Here is a 25016-nt window from a genome sequence, read left to right as displayed (position 1 = left end):
GTCTGCGCATGGAAAAAAGAATTTCACAGGATGTGTCCTACCTTTTTTCACATGACTTTAGTCAAAGGACTGAAACGTTTGTTTAGAGAATCCCAACTAAGAATTAGCTGTATTTTTATGGGTTCCTGCTCTTGTTGCAGTGTGGGGAAATAAGTAGGTGGACAAAATAGAGATGGTTCACCCAAAAATGAAAATGTACTCACAGGCACAGGGACTAGGTAGGTCAGTCAAGAATTTAGTGTGTGTAATGTGTAACACGTACATACACTTGTCAATCTGTATATTTGCACTCACTACTTCTATTTTTTTTAATATATATATTTATTATCTGTTTTTTGTCCTGTCTCTGTTATCCTGTTGCACTGTAGAAGCTCTGTCACGAAAACAAATTCCTCGTATGTGTGAACATACCTGGCAATAAAGCTCTTTCTGATTCTGATTCTAAAGCTCTTTCTAATGTCAATGGTCCATTTGAAAGATAGGTGGCGGTAATGCACTTATTAGTCTGCGATCCGCCCTAAAACAAGAAGAAGAAGAGGAAGAGGAAGAAGAAGAAGAAGAAGAGGAAGCTGAAGAGAAAAACAGCTTACTTTTCTTAATGTCCGTTTTCAGTTTAGTGGAAGAACTGCTTCTTATTAATCAGAATATGCAAACCGTGTAGAAGAGTCATTAAAATGACAAATGTCTTTAATTTGCTGTCATGGATCTTGATTCTACTCGTCCTTGGTAAGACTTTTTAATTAGTTTCCTCAGGGACGTCGCTCGTGATTTTAAACCCAATTTTACCATTTATACCCGGGTCGCACAACGGATGTCACGCGAAAATGACAGTTGGAAGTAACGGACACCTGTCGCGCAAATTCATATGTAATTTAATATGTATGCAACGCTCTGTGGCGCGGCAGACATACAAGCAGTGTCCTGGGGCGCGGTTGCACCAGCAGTGCGTAAGATAAAACGTAGCCTATAAAGGGATGGCTGACGTGAAACTGGCGTTTCGACAGTGTCTAGATTCCGAAGCGCAAGTGTTTCGAAACACTGTACCGCAGCATGATCCGAAACACCCATGTCACGTGACTAAAGTGTTTCAAAACACCTGGTCACGTGACTAAAACGATTCAAAGCGTCGATCAGTTCAGAAGCGTTTCGAGACTTGGAGAATCTGCATTTGACTGACAGGGTCACACATAAGCATTTGTCACGTATGGCCAAATGGACTGTGCGTGTGCATATTGTTACAGACTTCATTTGACTTTTGGGTTCGAATCCCGACTTGTACAAATTTACTCCAAAATCGAGATTCTATGTATTTTAATCATGTTACTGTTTATGGTGTAGTCTAGATAGGATACAGCTGCTGATACGCCATCAATTTAGCATCATTTTTGTAACTGTAAAACAATAAGGAATATTTTACAGTACTGTGATGGTTGGGTTTAGAGTTGTGGTAGACGTTAATAAAATACAATAAATGGGAAATTTAATGAATAATATAAATAATTCTTGTTAACTTCTGTCCACAACTGTATCTGATCTAGCAACAACCCTGTTTTATGACCGAAACAAGCCATATTTATTCACAAAGTGTTTATTCGGATGTCAGACCAATGTTGAAACAGACCGATGCACGAACAAAGAATCTCAAACTGATATTAAAGCATCTCAAAACAGCTACATCAGCCAGGATTGGAACAAACAATCCCCACATGGAAGTCAGGAACTCTAACCACTCCACTATATCACTTGTGGATTCCAGTTTACAAAGTGGGATGTAATACCTCAATCTGCTCAACTGTTCTTTGTTGAAACTGTTCCAGTGCAAGACATAAAAAAATGACCACTAGGCGTCACTGTAGAGTGGGGTTTCGAAACGTTTCGAAGCTTCGATACATTTGCTTCAACTGTTTCAGTGTTTCACGAAGCCTCGCTTTGCCCACCACTAAGCCTATAGAGTGGAGGTGTTGTGCCGAAATCTGTGACCCGTCGAAAACTGTTCAGTAAAAATTTCACTCGGGAACGTGCGTATCGCTTATGCACGCGACCGTGAACGCGCAGACACTGAAATCAAGCGATCAGCGTCGCGCGGTGCTGTAAAAGGATGTTTTAAATCCTGGGATTCAGAAAACAGGTTCATAGAAGAACTTTAAAGTAGTCCTGATATGTTGACCATTCAAATTCTTGTAAAGAAGAAATAAAATTTAAAAAAAATTCTGTCGCTGTTGTTGTTTCCTGATAGACTCGTAGTTTGTAGGTTTCGTTATGAAATAGTTTATGCATTCCAGATTCAAACTACTGACATATGACACTGTAGATCAGCTTCACGGAATCTGAGGTAACATTCATAGCCATCTAAATATTCTACTGCATATGCCAGATTACTTTGTAATAAAGTAATGCAATCTTCTTTCTATTTGTATAACATTTTTACCAGATATTAGATTAATATATATTTTATAAACTGTGTCTGGAATCTGAAATTCAGCTGTTGAAATGTCATTTGTTTGATTATGTTTAATAAAATAACTCATGTCATATCTTATGCATCTAAAGCATATTGACCAGATATTGATTTACAAATGCTGTCGTCACTGAATCTGAAATTAACTGAAAATAATGTTTAATAAAATGACTCATGACGCTCCTCCATATGATCTGATTTTCTGAAATCTTTAGAAAGGTCATTGACTCTGACAGGTAAAATATATGCCTACAGAATTCCTATTTCTCTTTGTCTTGGTGCAGTCCTTTTTGATGTCTTTGAGAAACAACAGGGTCAAAATCATTGGTTTGGAATAATGACAGAGTTTTCATTTTGGGGTGAACTATCTGATTTTACTCATCGAATTCAATGACCTAAAAATCAGATCAACTGTAGCTAAGAATAAGTGAGAATGGTCAATATTGCTTTATAAAAGAGGAAGATGATGGACTGACGCATAACCTTTATCAAATATTATAATCAGTCAGCATATGGGGTAACCTAACATATTTCAATAAATTTTATGGGTCATTTTCAGTGAACATCAATCTATATACAAGTAAAGCATCTCAATAAATCAGAATGTCATCAAAAAGTTGATTAATTTTACTATTTCAATATAATTCATATATTAAAAAACATTTGAAATATATCAATCGGTGTGTAATAAATCTATATAATATACGTGTTTCACATTTTGAATTTAATTAGTCAAATTAATCACCTTTTTGATGACATTCTAATTTATTGACATCCACCTGTATAAAGATATCTGGTCATCAATGTTTTATAAAACAGGACGAGTGGTCTGACACAAAATGAGTCGATTTATTAAACATTATAATTAAGGTTATACAGGGATAACACACTTCTATGGCTATGAATCTTACTTGTGTCACATGTAATTTGAACTCAGTATTTAGCATTTGCAAAAAACAAACTATACGATTTTTTCAACTCAAACTCATTAATAAATCTTTAGTTTTACCAGACTACCAGGAGACGACAACAACAAAATATCACGACTCCATTAAAGTTCTTCCATAAACCTTCTATAAAAAAGATTTATTACACACCGATTGATATATTTCAAGTATTTTTTAATATATGAATTATATTGAAATAGTAAAATTAATCAACTTTTTGATGACATTCTGATTTATTGAGATGCTTTACTTGTATATAGATTGATGTTCACTAAAAATGACACATAAAATTCATTGAAATATGTTAGGCTACCCCATATGCTGACTGATTATAATATTTAATAAAGGGATAAAGGTTATGCGTCAGTCCATCATCTTCCTCTTTTATAAAGCAATATTGACCATTCTCACTTATTCTTAGCTACAGTTGATCTGATTTTTAGGTCATTGAATTCGATGAGTAAAATCAGATAGTTCACCCCAAAATGAAAACTCTGTCATTATTCCAAACCAATGATTTTGACCCTGTTGTTTCTCAAAGACATCAAAAAGGACTGCACCAAGACAAAGAGAAATAGGAATTCTGTAGGCATATATTTTTATCTGTCAGAGTCAATGACCTTTCTAAAGATTTCAGAAAATCAGATCATATGGAGGAGCGTCATGAGTCATTTTATTAAACATTATTTTCAGTTAATTTCAGATTCAGTGACGACAGCATTTGTAAATAAATATCTGGTCAATATGCTTTAGATGCATAAGATATGACATGAGTTATTTTATTAAACATAATCAAACAAATGGCATTTCAACAGCTGAATTTCAGATTCCAGACACAGTTTATAAAATATATATTAATCTAATATCTGGTAAAAATGTTATACAAATAGAAAGAAGATTGCATTACTTTATTACAAAGTAATCTGGCATATGCAGTAGAATATTTAGATGGCTATGAATGTTACCTCAGATTCCGTGAAGCCGGTCTACAGTGTCATATGTCAGTAGTTTGAATCTGAAATGCATAAACTATTTCATAACGAAACCTACAAACTACGAGTCTATCAGGAAACAACAACAGCGTCAGAATTTTTTTATTTATTTCTTCTTTACAAGAATTTGGATGGTCATCATATCAGGACTACTTTAAAGTTCTTCTATGAACCTGTTTTCTGAATCCCAGGATTTAAAACATCCTTTTACAGCACCGCGCGACGCTGATCGCTTGATTTCAGTGTCTGCGCGTTCACGGTCGCGTGCATGAGCAACAAGCACGTTCCCGAGTGAAATTTTTACTGAACAGCGCCCTCTGGTCACAGTTTTCGACGGGTCACACATTTCGGCACAACAGAGGTACTCTGAAGGCTAATCGGTTGCTATAAAACTGGTTCCCTCGATAAAATCGCTATAGGATTTTCCCATAGGCTTTTTGAAGATTGCAAATAATAAGCTCTGTGTAAAAACACAGTTCATTACACTGCGATCACGCCATCTGCGGTTCCGAGAGAGACGGTCACGCTATCTGTGCTTTAAATTGTAGTGCGCGTCTACTCTGTGTTTTGCGGTAGTTTAAAGACGCGTGTGTTTAATGCGCTGCAGTTTTATAATCTTATTTCACTTTTATTCGCGTAAATGAATTCAAATGAAGGATAATCAAAAATCGTCACTTTTGTTCATATTTGGGTATATAATAATCATGAATTTGCATGTAGGCTATGCTATTATTCCTTTGTTTTGCTGTAATCGTGTTTTATTTGCGAGTTTAAATTAATAGTATTAAAGTCATTACCCGGCTGTCATGACTATTCACATTCCTTTTCATATTCACAACTTACTATTTTGGTGTTTACTGTGTAATTATGACTGTTTTATTGGTTTATTTGTGTTTTTTTGTAAATATTTTCCCCTTTTTCATGTGGAATGTTGCTAAATTAATGAAAAAAAAATTTGTACGAATGTTTATTTTCCCTACTTCAATCACATATAAATGATAACATTCCAAAATCATGGAAAATACTGACTTTTTACCGAAGAGTCATATTAGAAAAATCATTAAAAAATCAAATCAAATGACCACCTTGAGTATAGTGTACTGTTAATGTATGAATTATTAAGTGAAGCATGTTGCGTGTATAAGATGTATTGGATTATAGTATTTTTATTGACCATTAAAATAAATGGAACAAACTACTTATTCTGTTAATAAATCTGAACACCAGTTTTCCTTCATGGAAATTAACAACCTTAATTATTGCACCCCCCCACCCCCCTCATGCTAGGCCACACCTCCGTTTTTTTTAACAATCAGATTTATATCAGTCTCGAATGCATTTCGGAGTGCATCTAGTGCTTTTTTTTCATGATATGTCTATCCAATCAGAAGAATTGTTACATATTGGTCAGAAGCTAAGAAACATTGGGAGTAATGAAAATAAAATCCCAAAATTATGACACAGAATGTACTGTTTTGATGGTAAAGATCATCTATGAGTCTTGCCTATATTTGTCTTAAGAGTGAATGTGTTAATCAGTGATGTTCTTCTGTTGTTTGTTTGCCTGTAACATTATTAAACTGTTCAACTGCCTTCAATCTCTGATTTATTGTATATTTTTATTGTATAATTTTCTTTGGCTTATGTTTACTGCATCTTCTTCAGGTGTGACGGGTGTTTATGCAGATGCTGTCTTGGTGTCAGTGATGGAAGAAGATTCAGTCACTCTACACACTGATGTTAAAAATCAACAGCCTGCAGACATTAAATGGTATTTTAATAACCTCCGCATCGCTCAACGCGATGCAGATCTCAGTTTTATCTGTACAGATGTTCAGTGTAATGAAGGCACTGAGAGATTCAGAGACAGACTGAAGCTGGACAATCAGACTGGAGCTCTGACCATCATGAACATCAGATACACACACTCTGGAGAATATCATCCAGTGGTCAATGGCAATGGCAATGGCAAAGGCAATGGGGGAAGGAGCTTTAATGTTACTGTCCATGGTGAGTTATTCATGAATGTTTAAAGATCCTTTGATTTTCTTTATCTGCACTCTTAATTTACAGTTACATCAATGAAATCACTTCATTTATTAATAATAATTTGATTCTTTTCAGAAAACTTTAGAATCTTTATTATCAAAAATGTGTTTTGATTCATAAGCACGTGCACTTTTGTCAGTTTACATCAAACATTCATTTTGATCTAATACAAAATCATTTTTGTTAACCAGCTGTTAAGTTTTACAATTTTTAAATCATGTCTAATCATGTCATCTCATGCTTTTGTGTGTGCCTGTATATTCATATACACTTACAGTGGTGTAAAAAAAGTGTTTACTAATTTCTCCTTTCTTATTTTTGTGCATGTTTGTCACATTGTAATGTTTCAGATCATCCAACAAAGTCAACTTTATTGATATTAACCTTATTCCTCAATGCGGAAGTGCGCTCATTTTTGCTATTTGTTTTAGAACTTCTGATTCAGCTGCCTATGGGAGAAATGATGAGGAATAATAAATGGCAGAAAATGGTCAAACTACTTGTCATGCAAACGATTGTTTGTAGAGCTAAACAGACAAAGTAGAATAATATATTTTATAAAAATATCAGTTTGCAACATCAAGCAGCAAAATGAGCTGTTTTTAACATCTAAAAGTAAATGAAAGTGAATGAGACTGGAAGTCTCGAGCCAAAAAGATTCAAATAAAAAAACATTAATTTTCAACCGCTTATTCAAAAAAGCTCATCCCTGAGCTGTTATAATAATAATAATAATAATAATAATTATTCACCAGTTATTCCCAAATACATGCAAGCAAGTGGCTGGTGAACTTCGAGAAGAATAGATTCAACTTTATAGTTACTTTCACTATGGGTAATGTGTATCTGATGTGAAAACACATCAGCAAATTATATTTGAATGGATTGTTAGACTTCCTTGTGTGTTTTACAAACTCTAAAGTTCTTGTTTTACTAGTACGCGTGTGTATTTACATGTCTAAAACATAAATTAAGCATTAGGCGGTTAAAACGCTGCATAATTGTGATAATATAACACGTCTTTCTCAGCAGAGTTAAGTTGGTCTTGTTTTCGGGAAAAAAAGAAGCACTTTTCGACGGTCCCTTACTGAGAGCTTAGCTCAGCGCGAGCTCTGTCTGGCTAAACGCATATTGCGACTGCTCAAGCAGTGCTCATAATATCGAGCGAAAAAAGAAAGACAGCTGTGAAACATAACCAGCTTTGTCTTTTTGTAGGGAATACAGTTTAGATCTTTTTAGGGTGAGAGGGTTTTTTAGTTAATGCCGTCTGTCACTGAATGTGTCAGGAATACCGAAAACAAAACCAACTTAACCCCGCTGTCTTTCTCTGGTTCAGCGACAGACAAGACACCAGCACCAGGGACTTTACGGTTCTCACTTCGAAACGGAACAAAAGTAGGATTCTGTAACGTTAGTGATTTACCGTGATTTACCCAGTTGTAGCTGTTGCTCCCTTCCGCGTCATCCCTGTCTTTGACTGCAATGTGAATGAATGAAGCACGTGGCAGACGCTGAAGAGATTCGCGCTGTGATTGGCTGAGTGATTGTTCACTCAAATCAAGTAAATCAGAGAACACTTGTGGCCGCTAGGTCAAAAAAAACGTGTGGGTCAGTCGGGGGACAGAGTAACCTGTTTCCAAAAAGTGAGGGGCACGTGTCCCCCCCCGGTTGCTACGCCCCTGCTAAATTGTCACGCTTGTCAAGCTGGATAGCGAGTAAAACATCAGCACTAGGGACTTTACGGTCCTCACTTCATAACGGAACAAAAGTTGGACCCTGCTCTTCTTCCTCAGGCGCCGAACTCTGTATCACTGCGCAAGAGAGACGGTGTTCACTCCGCTCCGCGATGAACTAAAGTGTTTTTAATAATCAAACGACCCTGTGTCGCGCGACACAATGAATCGATTATGAAATACGTTGCCAACGCTTTTACTAATCGATTTTTATAAATTTTATTGATTCGTTGTTGCAGCCCTAGACCTAAGGGTTCTTGGGGGAGAATACAAACTTCAAAATTCAGATATATAGGCCGAAGCAAGTACATCTAGAGCTTTTAATACATAAGTTAAAACTTTAAAATCAGATTTAAATGTTAGACAAAATTGACAAGTAAACCCATCATGTAGTTTTGAAATAAAGGTTTTTATTATTAAGGGATAACAAAATTCAAAAACTAGTGTATTAGCCTTGTATGGGAAACTGTTTGCCCCTAAACCTAACAACTAGTTGAGCCACCTTCGCAGCAACAACTGCAATCAAGTGTTTTCAATAACTTGCAGGCAATAAGTCTGTAGAGGCTGTACAGCACTGTAGAGGAATTTTGGCCTGCTTGGCTTTGCAGTATTGTTGTAATTCAGCCACATTGAATGTTGTTTCCATCATGAATCAACTTTTTAAGGTCATGACCCACCATCTCAGTTGGATTCAGCTATGGAATTTGACCAGGCCCAGGGGCGTAGTGGACATTTTAAAAGTGGTGGGGACAGCTGTACGAAATCCAAAAGTTTACATTCTTAATCACTTGTTTCTAAATGGTTTGTCTCTAAAAGTGAGGGGGACATATCCCCCCGTCCCCCTGGTTGCTACGCCCCTGACTAGGCCATTGACGGCTTTATTCTTCAGCCATTCAGAAGTAGGCTGTGCTTGAGATCGCCGTCTAGCTGCAGAACCCAAGTTTGCTTTAGCTTAAGAGCACAGATGGCCAGACATTCTCCTTAAGGATATGTTGCTACACAGCAGAATTCATGTTCCATTTATCAAAGCAAGCCTACAGGTCCTCAAGTAGTAAAACAGCCCCAGACCATCACACTACCACCATATTTTACTCTTAGTGTAATGGGTTTTTTTTTTTCTAAAATGCAGTGTTACTTTTACCCCTCACATAATGGAACACACACCTTCCAAACAGTTCAACTTTTGGCTCGTCAGTCAACACTGTGTTTTCCCAACAGTCTTGGGGAATATCGAGAAATTTTCTGGGAAAACTGAGATTGATTTGGAGCGGTGGATTTCATCTTGAACTCTGCCATGCAAACCATTTTTGGCCAGTCTTTGTCTTATGATGGAATCATGACCACTCACTTTAACTGGGGCCTGCTGTTCTTTGGCTGTTGTTGTGGGTTCTTTCAAGAGTTCACACTTAGCTGATGATTGATTATAAGCTACTTTGTCATGCTGTCCCAGGAGAGAGCCCTGAGCTCATAAGGTCTTTGAGCCTGGGGCCCCATATCAAACGTGCGAAGTCTGAACTTACAAGGAGAGGATGTAAGACAGAACTGTGTGTAGGCTACTTAATATTGAGGAAAAGCCCCAATCAAATAGGCGAATGTCTGCAGCCCCGCCTTCTTTTCCAGATGTCTCCGCTTTCCCCCATCCACACTGAGACGGAGCAGCAGCGTTTTAGAATGAAAACGACCTCTCCAGCATTTTCAAAACGCTCCGTTTTCGGGGCTCGAAACCTGCGGCGTAGTGTAGACGGATGGCGTAACCGTAGCAAAACTTATGCGTTTTAAAACAAAAACGCATTCGTGTAAACGGGGCCTGGGGCTCCCTCCCGTTTGCAAGGCGAGAGGGGAGTTTGAGCTTAGGTAGAGCTCGAGAACTTCCCTGTCATGGTAGCTGAAAAGCAGGTAGTAGTTGCTCTTAAAGAGATAAGTACTAGTTAGGGGCAAGTCTATGGTGTTGATTTGGTATAGTCAATAAACTTAGGTAGCATGTTTTTGATCGATGGGAGGAAACCGGGAAACCCGGGGGAAACCCACATTAGCACGGGGAGAACGGGCAAACTCCGCACAGAAACGTCGGCTGGTTTGGTAAAGCCTGGAACCAGAGACGTTTTTGCTGTGAAGCAACAGTGCTAAGCACTGGGCCATCGTGTCACCTATCTAGGAAGGAGGAGGGGTGGAAGGGGGATTCTTCAAAACGAAGATAGCGGTGATGCATAACCCAGGGTTTTTGTAGTTGCTTAGGAGTCGTCTGATTGGTGCATTGAGAATTAGATAATGCGGGTCCAGCCACTAGCAATCATAAGCATGTGATCCTCTCGAAATTAGTTTATAAATAAACTTCACTTTGTAACCTCTTGGATGATTTGTCGCAGTACCCTTGGAGTAATTTTGGTTGGCCAGCCACCAGTCCATGTTTTTGATATCTGTAGATAATGGCTTTCACTGTAGATTGTTGCAGTCCCAAAGCTTTAGAAATTTCTTTATAATCTTTTCCAGACTGGTAAATAATTGTCTTTCTCATGCGTTTTTGAATTTCATGATGTCTAGCTTTTGAGGATCTTTTGGTCTACTTCACTTTGTCAGGCAGGTTTTAAGCAATTTCTTAACAAGACATTATTAAGAAAACAAGAAAACAGGAAGGGCAAACATTTTGTTCTCCCTTAATTATAAAAAACATCTTTTAAAAGTGTTTACTTGTTATCTTTGACTAATTTTTAAAATGTATTTGATTTGAAAGATTAAATTGTGACGTGCAAAAAAATCAATATGGGGGAAACACTTTTTACACACCACTTTATATTCACATACACATACATTCATTCATACATACATATATTCATATTTTTCATTTTACTAAAGATTATCTGTTGTTGTTGTTTTTTTTTTTTTTTTTTATATAAATAGATAATCCTGATGCTCACCGTAATCAAGTAAAAAACCCAGGAGAATTCGTCACTTTTAATCCTGGCGTGAGAAGTGACCAAAATGTTGTGATGAGTTTTTTTTATAATAATATTCTCATTGCTGAGATCACTGGAAATCAGAGTCAGATCTGCACTGATGTTCAGTGTAAAGAGAGATTCACAGAGAGACTGAAACTGGACAATGACACTGGATCCCTCACCATCACAAACATCAGAAACACAGACTCTGGAAATTATACATCAGAGATTTTCATTAGGAGTGACGGACGCTTTAGCATCACCAGAGAGAAGAGGTTCGGTCTTACTGTCATTTGTGAGTATTTAATTCTTTTCCCTAAATATCTTTAAATTAAAACAGTTCATTATACTATATTACAAGAAAGATGTCTGAAAACTGCTGTGCTAAAACTGTTCTCTACTTTTGTATTTAATTTTTTTTAGAATAAGTAACTTTATTTTAAGCTATTTTACAATATGCTGTACTTTGGACACATGCCTCACGTGTGTACTTTAGACACCCTAATGTACAAAAGGAGACATTTGATGTTTCCTGCCCAGTCTGCAAACATCTTTGTTCTCAACCTCTGCTTTTTTTAGGGGTGCACCTCTTCTGCTTATCTCAGAAGGTTTACTTTCATTCTTTTTAGTTTACTTAAACTATTTGAACTTTGTAATAAATTAGAATTTTGTTCCAACTCTGATGTGGATTAAATTTTCCATTAAGCATGAAGTAACTAATAATGTGATTGAATGAGTTTGTTTTTTGCAGAGCTTGCTTTTCTTACACTTCCCAGCTAATATCACATTACAATATATTTTTATTTTAATGTTAAATATATATTAATATATATATTAATAAATGTTGAATGTCAAAAAAGCACCTAATAAGTGTTTTATAAAGATAAAAGTATAATTGAAATAAATATAATTAGAGGTGTGAACCTACACTGCCTCACAGTTCTGATCGGTTAAAATGATCGTGTCATAAACTGTACTTTTCATTTTACCTGCTGAAAGAAAACATGCTTTTTTAATGCATCAAACAAAACTCAACCACAGGTACAACAGGAGCATTTAGAGCAAATACAGAAAAAGTAAATAATAATCCGCTTGCTTTTTGAGCGTCGTGTGACTTCCTTAACACCTTAGATTGGCCATTGTTCTCACGCTCAACAGAAATGGCTGTGATTGGCTCTAGCGATCAGCGATGTTCACTAGTGGTGTAACGGATCACAAATCTCATAGTTCGGATCACATTATGGTTTTTTTAGTCATGGATCGGACCATTTTTTCAGATCAGCCAAAAAGAGGAGACAAATTTGCTTTCTATTTATTACAAAAACAGTACTGAAAGAAACTTGGTTTTAACAAACAGAATTAAGAACCTGTAATTTTATTAAAAAATAAAATGAAGAAATAATCAGCTGAATGAAAATAAATTGTAAAATATTCAGTACTGTAGAACATTTACTGTTGCTGATAACACTAAATGTAGAAATCTAACAACCCATATTTATTCCTAGTCTCATTTTTAATAAATGATTGTGTTATTCACTCATAAAACTTTTTCATTGCTAGATGATAATTTTTGAAGAATTATTCAGTGGCATATTTTTGATGGCTGGTTGTCTCCCCCTTTTGATTAAATGTAATTGTTGCCTACAACTTTAATTTTTGAGCATCGTTAAATGCATAACACAGATTTGAGTACAGCGATTCGAAGTATTAATAAACATGTAAATCAGTGTAATTTATAATTGATGTTGTGTGGGTGTTGAGAAACTGATCTTTTATTGATTAATCGTGCAGCTTACACTGAATGCATTTATGCAGGCTAAACAAGTAGTGACAGAAAACACCTTTAATAACCTTAGAAACCCACCACCACATCCCGAATAACTTACCATAACTTCTTCAGTCATTATATGTTACAGGAATGCCTAAATGCTTTCATATATGTGATTGAATATTGCGAGATAAGATCTCTGTGATTTTTACAAATTTAGGATTAATCTACCATTTAAAAAAAAAAGTATTAATCTGCAGGTCACGTGTGTTCCGAATCGTGGGTTGTGATCACGAGTCCGTTACAACCTTACTGTTCACAGAGCAGTGATGTGCACACTAAAGAAAATCTGCAATTATCACAACTGATCCATGATTGACATGGTGGAGAAAACATTCACATCACAAACACTCCAGCAGGTCAAAGGTCTAAAGTGAAAGAGAGATGGCGCTTTACAGTTTTAATATGTGCTTAATGACATCATATAAATGACATCAGTATGTAATAACCAGTTATGATCTATTGCTGAACCGATACCAAAATGTCCACATCTTCATCACGGTGCATTGAAGAAACCATAAATTTTGACACCCCTAAACATAATCATTTACAAATCTGCTTTTATTGCATCATGTTATAATACTGAGATACAAAAAGTAACTACCTGTACAAGTATAAATAGCATCTTATTGTTATTATGTACACTTATTGCAAAGAATAGCTACTTATACAATGTTATAAAATATATCTTGAGTCAGAACTATTGTATCTAACCATATAAGCACTTTCTTTAAATAGGATCTATTGTTAAGAATGTTTGCTAATGCTGCATGTAGAAAAAGTCCTTTTTTAATTTAATTTATTTTTTTGTCTATGGGATACCATGAAAACGAATAGCTTATTAGTTCAATAATCTAACTTAATAATAATTTAACTTTTTTATATTTCAAATCTACACATTTTTTTTACCATTGCTATGGTGAATCGCAATATTGGAGCTCCATTGATCATATCTTTTTACAGTTATGATATGAAAAAAAAAAAAAAGGTGTACTATTTCACCCAACAGAAATTTTAAATGAAAGTAGGCAAATAAACGACAAAAGTCAATGTTTCTTTGATTCATTAGCTATATATATATATATATATATATATATATATATATATATATATATATATATATATATATATATATATATATATATATATATATATATATATATACACATATATATATATATATATACACATATACATATACATACATACATACATACATACATACATGCATGCATATATATATATATACACACACACACACACACACGCACGCACGCACGCACGCACACACACACACACACACACAATTAATTTAACTTCAGTTACCTGTAACTATTAATTTCCACGAAAGGAAAAACAAATACTTTGTCAATGGTTACAGGTTTCCAGCTTTCTTCAAAATATCTTCTTTTGTGTTCAACAGAGGGGAAAAAAGACAAACCGGTTTGAAACAAGTTAGGGTTGAGTAAATGATATAAATTTGAATTTTGGGGGAAAACTATCCATTTAAAAAGAAGAAAAAAAAACAAAAAACAAATTTGTTTGTTTTAAAGGGAGATGCTAATAATCTAATCCTATTCAGTAATTTATGTTTAGCTAATAGTGCCCCCACCAGACCCAGAGATTGGCTGAATATATTACGCTGTGGTAAAACCCAACTGTTTAACTCTAAAGGGACTTGTAAAAATGTAAATACTGTACGAAAAATCAAGAGAGCTATATCAAGTACTGTATGTTGTTAACATAAACTGTACATTTAAAATCAATTAAAATCAGGAAAACAAAGGCAAAACACACTTCTTCAAAAAGTCAAATAAGCTACAGTATGTAGTTTATTTAATCATTTTAATATTGAAACTTACTTTCTTTACTGGCTTATCACTTTACATTTAATAGGTTTAAACATCAGTCAGCTATTATGTTTGATTGTCACGTTTGTGCATGCTTGTTTTAAACCAAGCTATTAGGAGTCTGTTTTCTGTTGTCGCTATTGTATACTAGTTTCCCTTTTAAATTGCATATTGTTACGCGTGTAAGAAAGAATTTAAAATAATACATTTAAAAATCTTTGACTAATATGGTAGGGTTGTATACCAAACTAGCAGTATTCCACTGTATTTCATAGACAGGCAAAGCCATTTAAGTTCTGAATGAGCCAAATATGCTCAACATACCCGTTTACTGTAGCACAAATCATTTTATATATTCAATAAATTTTTTCCATATATTAAATAAATAAAACGGCCACTTTATAAATTCAAAATGGCATAAATATGAACATAAAAATGTACAGGCTATTTTACATATTTCACTATCATAATATAAGTCATAATAGGAAAAATAAATAATAAGATACAACACGTGATGATATGCAGTTGAAATTCACAGTGGTTCTGTCACTGTGTTTAGTCCTGTGCATGAATGTATGCTATAGTTAATGCCACATGCACTGTAATGCGTTTTGTTTTCATAGGTAATTTTGAAATAAACATAGCGAAATTAAAAGCTGCATTTTCGCTGAAGGAAGCAGCTCTGATGATGAGGGGAGCGCAGAGGAAACAGTAGATTGGGTAACCCGAATGCTCCTCCATGACCCATTGGGGTACAAGTGATACAAGTGTTTCTGTATATGCAGATATTATAACAATTTTTCGATAAACACACACACCTTGTGCTCTCGCTCTGCACAGCTGTGGTTTGCTGATTAAATATAAAACAAGCCGAAAACGGAGCGGCGGAAGTCTGCCGGCGATTTCATATCAAAATTAAAGGGGATTGAGGCGATTAATATAGTTGTGTACAGTATGAGCTAATCGCAAAACTTTTAGGAGGGCTGAATAGATATAAATAAATATAGGAGGGCTAAAGCGACGCCCATGCTGTTTTATAATTTTACCTGAGCATTTCAGCGAGACACCATCACTCAGTTGACTTGTCGTGGTCTTCGAAAAACTCACGAAACTTTCTCACAGCTGCTGCTCTGGTCAGGGGTGCGGAGAATGGAGCGATTTATACAAAATGCACCAATTGTAACAAATGAAGATGCCAGTTAAAAAAAAACATTTGGTATACAGTTAAAGGGGACGTGAATACATACAATTTAGGGAAGTCTAATCAGCAAAACAAGTGAGTATACCGAGGGTATACGCAATTATTGATCCTCAGAAGTGGTAATAGCCAAAGAGGTCATGGAAAAAAGTATGCATATGGAGTATACGTGCATATAGCAAGGACTGCATCACTGGTGCTGAGAGTTGACTGAACTCAATTTAGCTGATCTGAAACCCAAAACTAAAAAGTTTACTATCTCAGAGTAGTTACTGATTAAACCTCCTTATTGAAACTGCCCCCTGATGACCAAAGCAGAGAAGTGTGAATGTGAATCAAAGCTGTTGTTAAATACTAAAAGGAAGATCCTTCACTCTCTGATAATAATGACTGTTTCTTTTCAGCTCCTCCACCTTCACATCTGTCTGGAGGTGCAATAGCAGGAATAGTTGTTGGGCTGGTTGTCGTTGCTGCTGTTGTTGCTGGTGTGATTTATTATCTTCGCCTAAAAAAATTTGGATCAGCAGCACAGGATGTAAGTATTACACACAGTTCATTTAACAAGATGTGTAATATTCTGACCAAAATAAAACTCTAAGTGGTATTTAAAGGTATAGTTTACCCAGAGATTAAAATTCTGCCATCATTTACTTAGCCTAGACTAGTTCCAAGCCATTGCCCTTCCTAGTAGGAGAAAAAAAATGGAAGTCAATTGTTGCAAACCTGTTAACAATTAACTTCTATATTTCTCCAACTATGAAGAGCAATGACTGATTTTTTTTCCAACATTCTTTTGTGTATTCTTCAGAAACTCAAGCAGGTTTGAAACAAGTCAAGAGTGGGGTAAAATATGCATATTAATACATTTTATATTATTATTATTATTATTAATATTATTATTATGACAGTTTATTTATGTAGTGATGGCTATATTGTAGTGCAGGAGATTTTGTACAGATTGATTACAGATTTTATTTGGATATAATTGAAAAAATGTTAATGGACAAAAAAAAAGAGAGGTATTTCATAAATAACAGCAGGAAAAACAAATCCAAGACCTCTTTAACAGGTCTGATCATATCTTTGTTTTGTGAATGACCCTACTAGCGTGATGACCCTACTAGCGTCCTTTGAGGGAGATGGGGGATTCTTAAATCAGACTCAGGCTGCCAATAAAACAACACAGCAACATATTGTTCCTGAAGAAGAGACTGGAGAGGATACGCTATTGGAGAATCGTGAAGAAACTTGGTGCTAAAAAAACTGATTAGCTTCAGTTTGGAGGAGGTGTTGAAGAGGGTCAGTGGAGGATCAGCACTGCCGGAGTGAGAAGGTGATTGAACAGAACTTCAGCTCTCTGTGCTCAACATCTTGTTGATGGGACAATTCATCAACACCGATCTCTTTGACCAGATTTAATACTTTCCGTCCAATAGAGTGGAGGAACTATGACATCACCTTGAAGGCTAATCGGCTGCTAGCATAAAACTGGTTGCCTCGATAAAATCCCCATAGGATTTTCCCATAGGCTTTTCAAAGATTGTAAATAATAAGCTGTGTTCAAACACTGTTCATTACAACACATCTGTATATAGACCTGCGTGCCTTTTGGATAGATATTTTTTTTTTGTGGGAAATACATTCGTTTTGCTTCACAGTTGTTGTAAAAGTTTTAAAACACATACTGCGTTTTACAAACGTGCCTACATAGTATTATCATAATACATTTAAATAAGTGTATCGCGCATGTGCTTACCTAGTAATAGACGATAGAAATGAGGCGCGAAGGACAGCTATCAAATGTCTGCAAGTTCCATCATGGATAGAGAACAGCATTCGATATGCTTTTTCTGACAGGAAGTACAGCGAAAAGTAGCCCATACAGTCACATCTGCTATACATGTGAAGGAAGATTGTAAATATTGCATTTATGACAGAGATAAATGTGTTCAGATGAAAAAGAACCCAAAAAAAAAAAATCAATTAATTGCATAAATATTACCTGTCATTTTAACATGTTTTTACACATTTATTCACACGTTTGCATTACTGAGAGCAGGAAAGAGACATGCTGCACTGGTAAGTAATATCTTCATAATATCATTTAATTAAAATAAAGGATCAACAAATTAATCTATCTTGACGGTCTCTACTTATGAAGGCATTATCTACACACAATATGAAATCCCAATTAGAAAAATACTACAAACTATAAAAAACTATTTATGAAAACAGCAGACAAATCTAAATGCCCAACACAAGCGGGCTGCGTTCCAGATCAGCTCGATGGCGAATAATGTCTCCGACACCACTTGTAGTCCCATTTAGCAACTTGATAGCAATCGTCTTTAAAGAAGCGTAACCAATTTAAAAAAATCAAGAGATGTAACTGTGTTTTATGTTGCAGAATAAAATGTTAAAGTATCTTGAGTTTGTGTTAGCCATGAAACTTAAGCGATTTAACTGAAATCTCATTAAAAAAGCCCATTGACTTGGGGACGAGGGAATCGGAACTGCTAAAATGCTGACTCGCTTTCAGGTTTTTTGCATACAAATTGACGTCATAGTTTCTCCACTCTAATACCTGTGACCTGCCCCAGAATTAGACATTGGACTTGCACCCAACCCTGGAATATCCCATAAAACATTTGGGAATAAATCGCTCTTTCCATCCACTGAGCAAAAGAGAACAAAATAGCCTTTTCCTGATAAACTGGTGCCAAATATCCAAAAACAAAAAGGAGTTTTCTGCGGTAGGAGAAGCTTCTGTGAGCCTTATTCTCATATAATCATTTGTGCCTCAGAAGATGAAGACGAAATGCATATGAGCACACGGTGGCTTTTGGAGGCGTGACATGCTCTTTAAGACGCTTAAAACTCTGTAATGTAAATGCTCACCACACACCAGCTATTGGTGGAGTGGAGAGACAGTGATAGAGCGAATTCGGTGGATGGGGATGATTGGGAGGTCATGATGGATAAGGGCAGATGGAGGAAATTTGGCGAGGACACCGTGGTTACACCCCTACTTTTTACAAGAAGTGCCATGGGATTTTTAATGACCACAGAGAATCAGACCTCAGTTTAACGTCTCATCTGAAAGACGCCGCTCACTGACGTATAGTGTCCTTTTCACTATACTGGGGCAGTAGGACTCACACAGACCACAGGTTGAGCACCCCCTGCTGGCCTCTACTTCCAACAGCAACCTAGTTTTCCTATGTGGTCTCCCTTTCAGGTACTGACCAGGCTCAGCCCTCCTTTGATTCACTGAGTAACGGGTCTTGGGCTGCCGGGTGATATGGCTGTGTCTGTGACAACGGACTGAGTGATTTATAAAATAACCAAAACAACATTTCAGATGTTTTACAATTTGTAGTCTGTTACCTGAATGTCTTCAAAAGCTCCTGCAACTTTACTTAAACACAAACACAACTACATCATCTAACTCTATTACCTTGACTAACCCCAGAGAGAAAGCTACTAATGGTCATTTTGCTTTTGCTGCCTCAAATGACTGGAATTTCCTACTAAAGCTATTAAACCTAGGGCTCAGTCTGTGCATTAAATAAACTGCCAGTGGCCAGTCAGATGAAATTGTTGACAGCATTAACTTGGATAATAAGCCACATCTTTTGCTGCTGCTGCATCTTTTGTTTTTGCTCAATCTATCCTGTATTCTGTATTGTTTACTGACTGGTGTATAGTACTGTTTATTGTCTGATGTTAAACTTTTTTTTTTTTAATTCCGAAAGATTTGTAGGTTGTATCAAAATGTAGCTGCTTAGCTTTGTAAATTTAAGATGGCAAACAACTCTTAGTACCATTTTATTTAAAGAGCCCATATTATACATGAAATGGGGTCATATTTAGGTTTTAAGGGTCTCCAACAACAGTCTAATATGCATGCAAGGTCATAAAACACTTTGATGGTCTTATAATCTGCATTTAGTTTTACCTAATTATCCCAGCGACTCCCATATGATTCGTTCAGCGATTCATTTGTTCCCAAACCGTCCTCAGCGCGAAGCTAATCTGCGCTGATTGGACCGATGACAGCCTGTTGTGATTGGTCGAAACTGACAGCCTTCAACGCGAGACAGAGTGAATGCCCAGCAGCTAATCAACAATATAAAAGTAGTCACAGTGCATACACGCTTCATAGTGTAAGGTGTGGATTTTGGCTGCCAGTGGGTGAATGTAAATACAGACAATGGACTTAAAAAAACAGACGACAAACTATTTTATTGAGCAAAAACTCCAAGAACTGGCGAGGAGCCCTTCACCTGCTCTTTTCACACACACACACACACACACACACACACACACACACACACACACACACACAAACACCTCCGCGACACCTCCCTCACCACCCGCGTCCTCGGTTATGTCTGTGACACCCCCCGGTCCTCACGTTGCTAACGGGTCACTTTCGTTTTCACTTTCGGGTTGAAGGTGGTGTGATCGTCCTTAACCTAGATCGGCAGTTCAGCTTGCTGAACCGGCCCTGCGCAACACACACACGCTCGCACACACACTCATCGTTCGCCTAGACTAGAGTGCCAGTTCAGCTTGCTGGGTCCAATTTAGACAGCTCCCTTGAATCTGAGCTGAACATTTTGAAACTTGACCGTTGCATGTGTGTAGGAACAGCTGACGATCCGTAAACAAAGCGGCACGCGTCGTGTTTTCAACGTGGTTTTACACGCGATATGAGAATATAAAGTTACCCTGATACAGTACACGCGGTTACAAGTAACAAAACACAACTAAATACATAATTTGCAAGCTAGAGTAAATGAGGCAACAGTTTTAATCGCACGTACTTACACTGGTGAAATGGGGGAAGAAACTGATTCATGATGCACTGATCCATGTTCTGACAGTCTATACTGATCCTTCCTTTAACAAACTGAAGAAGTCTTCTTTGTAAGCATGTAGTTTCCAACAGCACTCGAACTGCTCAAGGCTAGGCTATATTGCTGAGGTTTCATCTTTGATTAGACTGTCAATAATATCCATCTGCACAGCGTGACTTCATTCGACCGGTGTCTGTGTGCGTCTCTGTGTGTGTGTGGGGGGCTTTTTTTCTGTGTTAGTGGGCGGGGCCGCAGGTTTCGAATGTCCCGGGTTTGCGCGCGCAACTACTTGTGTTTCGCAGCCGCGTCATCACGAAGCACCTAATGACTCGTTATCAAGACGACTCGTTTGAAGCACTATGAGTCGACTCTTTTATAGATGAATCAATAGTTTTAAACACTGTACACTTACAGATTTAAGCCGTAGCTGGACATTTCACTTCACTTAGAGCTGTGTTACACACTACATGGAAGGGCATTTTCAAAAACCCATAATATGGGCTCTTTAAAAAAAAATAATAATAAAGTGTAAAATGACTTGTACCATGCAAAATTCAGTGTTGATAAAGGGGAAGTTCACACAAAAGAAAATTGTCATTTAATCTCATTTTATTTGTTTCAAACCTTTGAGTTTCTTATTTTTATTTAACACAAAAGAAGATATTTTGAAACATGGTGGAAAGCTGTAACCACTGACTTCCACAGGAGTTGCTTTGGCTACGATGGATTCTTCAAAACACCTTATTTTGTGTTCAACAGAAACTCAAAGGCTTGGAACCAATTGAGTGCGAGTAAATAGTGAGTAAATACATTTTGGGGGGGTAAACTAGTTCATATTTACACTACCTCAATTAACTTCTCCATTTACCTCTGTCTAATAATCAAGCCTGATCAATTCTTAATTGTGAATTACATATAATCTTCAATGAATAGTGTAGTCAATGAGTTCATCTAAATTAAATTTTACAATAAGCTTCTTAATGTTTTACGACTAGATGAAACAAATATTAATATATAATATTAATATTTTAAGCCACCTCGTTAAAATTGGAGCAAGAGTGGGGTTACATTTAAACTAAAACACATATGTTTAGCTGTGCCTTTACCGAATGACCACTTGGTCCAACAGACCACAGTATTATGTCTTTTTTTTTTCTTTTTCATTGTTTTAAATGAACATCTTTTAATCTGTTTTAATTTTAATCTGTTTTTAATAATTTTTAATCTTTGTTATTTTTATGTTCTAACACTTGTCTCTTTTAGTCTTGTTTATGTAATGTACTTTGAATTACCATTGTGTATGAAATGAGCTTTTTGAAAATAAACTGGTCTTGTCTTGCCAAAAACAAAAGTGTGCATTGGAAAGACCAACACACAGTGAGCCTTCATCCACCAGTAGACACCTTCATTGGACTAACTGGGTGGACCATAGAAAACGAAACTACTGTCCTTGTAATACAGAGTTTTAACAAATTACATAACTTAAATGGCCAGGTATTATAATGATAGACTCCGAAAGCCTTAAAGGTGCAGTAGGTGATCTGCCTAAATGCTAATTGGTTAGCATAATAGCTTTGAAACACAATCCCTCCCCTACCGTCCAAAGCCACGCCTCCTGATATCACGCGAACGCGCACACCTTAAAGATGACAGAGACCTACTAGATCAGGGGTGTCCAAACTCGGTCCTGGAGAGCCGGTGTCCTGCAGATTTTAGCTCCAACTTGCCTCAACACACCTGCACGGATGTTTCTAGAAAGCCTAGTAAGTGCTTGATTAGCTAGCCCAGGTGTGTCTGATTGGGGTTGGAACTAAACTTTGCAGGACACCGGCCCTCCAGGACCGAGCTTGGACATGCCTGTACTAGATCATGTGATTTGCCAGTTAGCAAACTTTATAGTACTTTAGAATTCTAAACGAAAAACTATTATATCTAGCATGTATTCAGATGAGTAGCAAAACTTGTCATGATGTGCAATATTTCATGCATGCAAGGATTGCTGGCTTCACTCTCTCAAGGGCTTCCTAAAGCTACTGTATACTTGGTGGTTGCCCGGTGGGCTGCAGGAATTACGCGTATTACTAAGCCATACTTGCATGCCATTTCAGACCGAATATTCAGAGTAGCATGGTGAACAATATAGGGAGCGCATCACAGGCTGTCATTGTTCAAAAATGAACCAATGTGAATATAAAACCAACTTTGCCTCAGTAAAGCAGGCTAGGTGGAATAGTGCCGCTAGAAGGATATAGTCAGTTTTTTTCCCTAGTAAATACTGCAGTTGTGTTTCATTGTCTGACTCAGTGAATTGTGGGTAAATGCTTTGTAGTTTGGGGTAGAATGTTTCTCTGTGCTGATAGTTTGTGCAGTGGGTGAGGAAGTTTTCCACCATCTTCACCTCTGACTGGGCTGATGCGGCTCTCAGGGTTGCCAGCTCTGTCTGTTTACAGTCAGACTGTGAGCACTCAGCCTGTATTTGGTCATTGTTGTTCATAATTTACTGTCCTGTACTGCTGTACTGCTGTAGTACAATCTCTATTTAGGTCTAAATAACATTGGAGTTTACTTTGTTTTCCGGCTGATTGATTCCAGTAAGTCAGATACTCTTCATGCATTTATCATCTGATTGGGCTTAATTCTGTGGATGCGCATGTCTGTGCCCTGATGCTGCCTGCTGTTGGTCATATTTGCTAAGTTGGTTTGTGTTTGTAGCTTCAGGCCTGACAAATTTTAATTGGATGAACATGTTTTATTCATACTTTACCCAGAATATAAAATACATTTAAATACATTTAGATCATTTACTGTAATCATTACAATTGGAATGTTAAGAGACTTTCAACCAGCACAACAAAAATGTTTCTGAAGACATGCACATACTGCACCTTTAAGTGTATCTCAGGTGAAGTATCAGTGCAAAAGTGTAAAACATACGTGCAAAATACTGACCAAAAAGTGTGTTGAAAGTGCTCTTCTCAGTTATTCTAATTCTATCTGTATTGTCTATAGGCTTGTGCCGGTATTCGGTAATGCGATAAATCACGGTAATGAATATGCACGATATTGTTATCGCGGGCACTTCAAAATACCGTGAAAAATAATAGATCCAAATTTATATTCTTAGAGCGCGCCTTAGCTTATTTTCCATCAACCGCTTGAAGAAACACTGCGTATATGCTGCGCAGAACTGATGCGCACTCTGATGTAAACAATGCCCGCATGTAGAAGCACTGTGTGCACGCCGCCGCTGCCACCGCACTATAATCCTCACACGAAGAAGAAGCATGGCGGAAGGAGGAACGCTGCCGACAATTTATCCCCCTTCAGCTTATTTTCCATCAACCGCTTGAAGAAACACTGCGTATATGCTGCGCAGAACTGATGCGCACTCTGATGTAAACAATGCCCGCATGTAGAAGCACCGTGTGCGCGCCGCCGCTGCCACCGCACTATAATCCTCACATGAAGAAGAAGCATGGCGGAAAGAGAAACGCTGCCGACAATTTATCCCCCTTCAAAAAGGGTAAAGTCAGAGGTTTGGAAATATTTTGGGTTCCAAAAAAATGCACAGGGATTGCTGATCTGACTGTTTCCCTTTGCACATTCACTTTGATATAATTGCTCAAGTTTACTTTTATATTGCGTATTGTTTTATTTATATTTATTTGTATTTAAATGTTTGAAGTACTTTTAGTTAATTAAAAATTTATTAAAGTTACTAAGTTGACGAAACTGAAGTTTTTTGTGTTTTTTTTACCTGTTTCTCTAGTAAAATTACAATATCGTGATAATACCGTATACCGTGATAAAAGCTCAATCAATTAATCGCAGCATGAAAATGTGATACCGGCACATGCCTAATTGTCTAGTGGTTTGTTCTGCTGGACCAACAGCTTCTGCGTGAGCTTGTGAAAGTGTGATGTTCTGTTTGATCTGTTTCTGAATGAGCGTCTGTGTAAAAACGTGTGGTTGCTTTTTTCCATTCCTACTCATGTGTAACCTTGAGACTTCTGCTCTACAGCTTGTTTTACACAATAATAAACTCATCAGTGCTGATAGTTCACAAAAAGGTCAAACCTCATAGTAATGTGTGATTAATGTGATTCTGAGCTCATGCTTTTTCAGTAGTTATTTAATGTATGGTCACCTATTATGTTGATATC

General features: G+C 36.8%; 1 protein-coding gene across 2 annotated transcripts; it reads left to right on the top strand.

The window, feature by feature from the left end:
* Positions 1–575: 575 nt before the first annotated feature.
* LOC130216167 (carcinoembryonic antigen-related cell adhesion molecule 1-like) lies at positions 576–24930 on the top strand. 2 transcript variants are annotated; one of them, XM_056448059.1, is made up of 5 exons: positions 576–726; positions 6063–6407; positions 11078–11410; positions 16396–16526; positions 17099–24930. In XM_056448059.1, the coding sequence occupies exons 1-5, from the start codon at positions 675–677 to the stop codon at positions 17123–17125; spliced, it is 888 nt and encodes a 295-aa protein (XP_056304034.1). In that variant the 5' UTR covers positions 576–674; the 3' UTR covers positions 17126–24930. The 2 variants fall into 2 exon arrangements, with proteins under 2 accessions (XP_056304034.1, XP_056304035.1); XM_056448060.1 differs by lacking the exons at positions 16396–16526; positions 17099–24930 and adding an exon at positions 15417–15557.
* Positions 24931–25016: the final 86 nt, after the last annotated feature.

Source organism: Danio aesculapii, chromosome 22 (genome assembly GCF_903798145.1).
Source record: "Danio aesculapii chromosome 22, fDanAes4.1, whole genome shotgun sequence".
Taxonomy (NCBI): Eukaryota; Metazoa; Chordata; class Actinopteri; order Cypriniformes; family Danionidae; genus Danio; species Danio aesculapii.
This window is presented reverse-complemented; position numbering and strand designations above follow the sequence as displayed.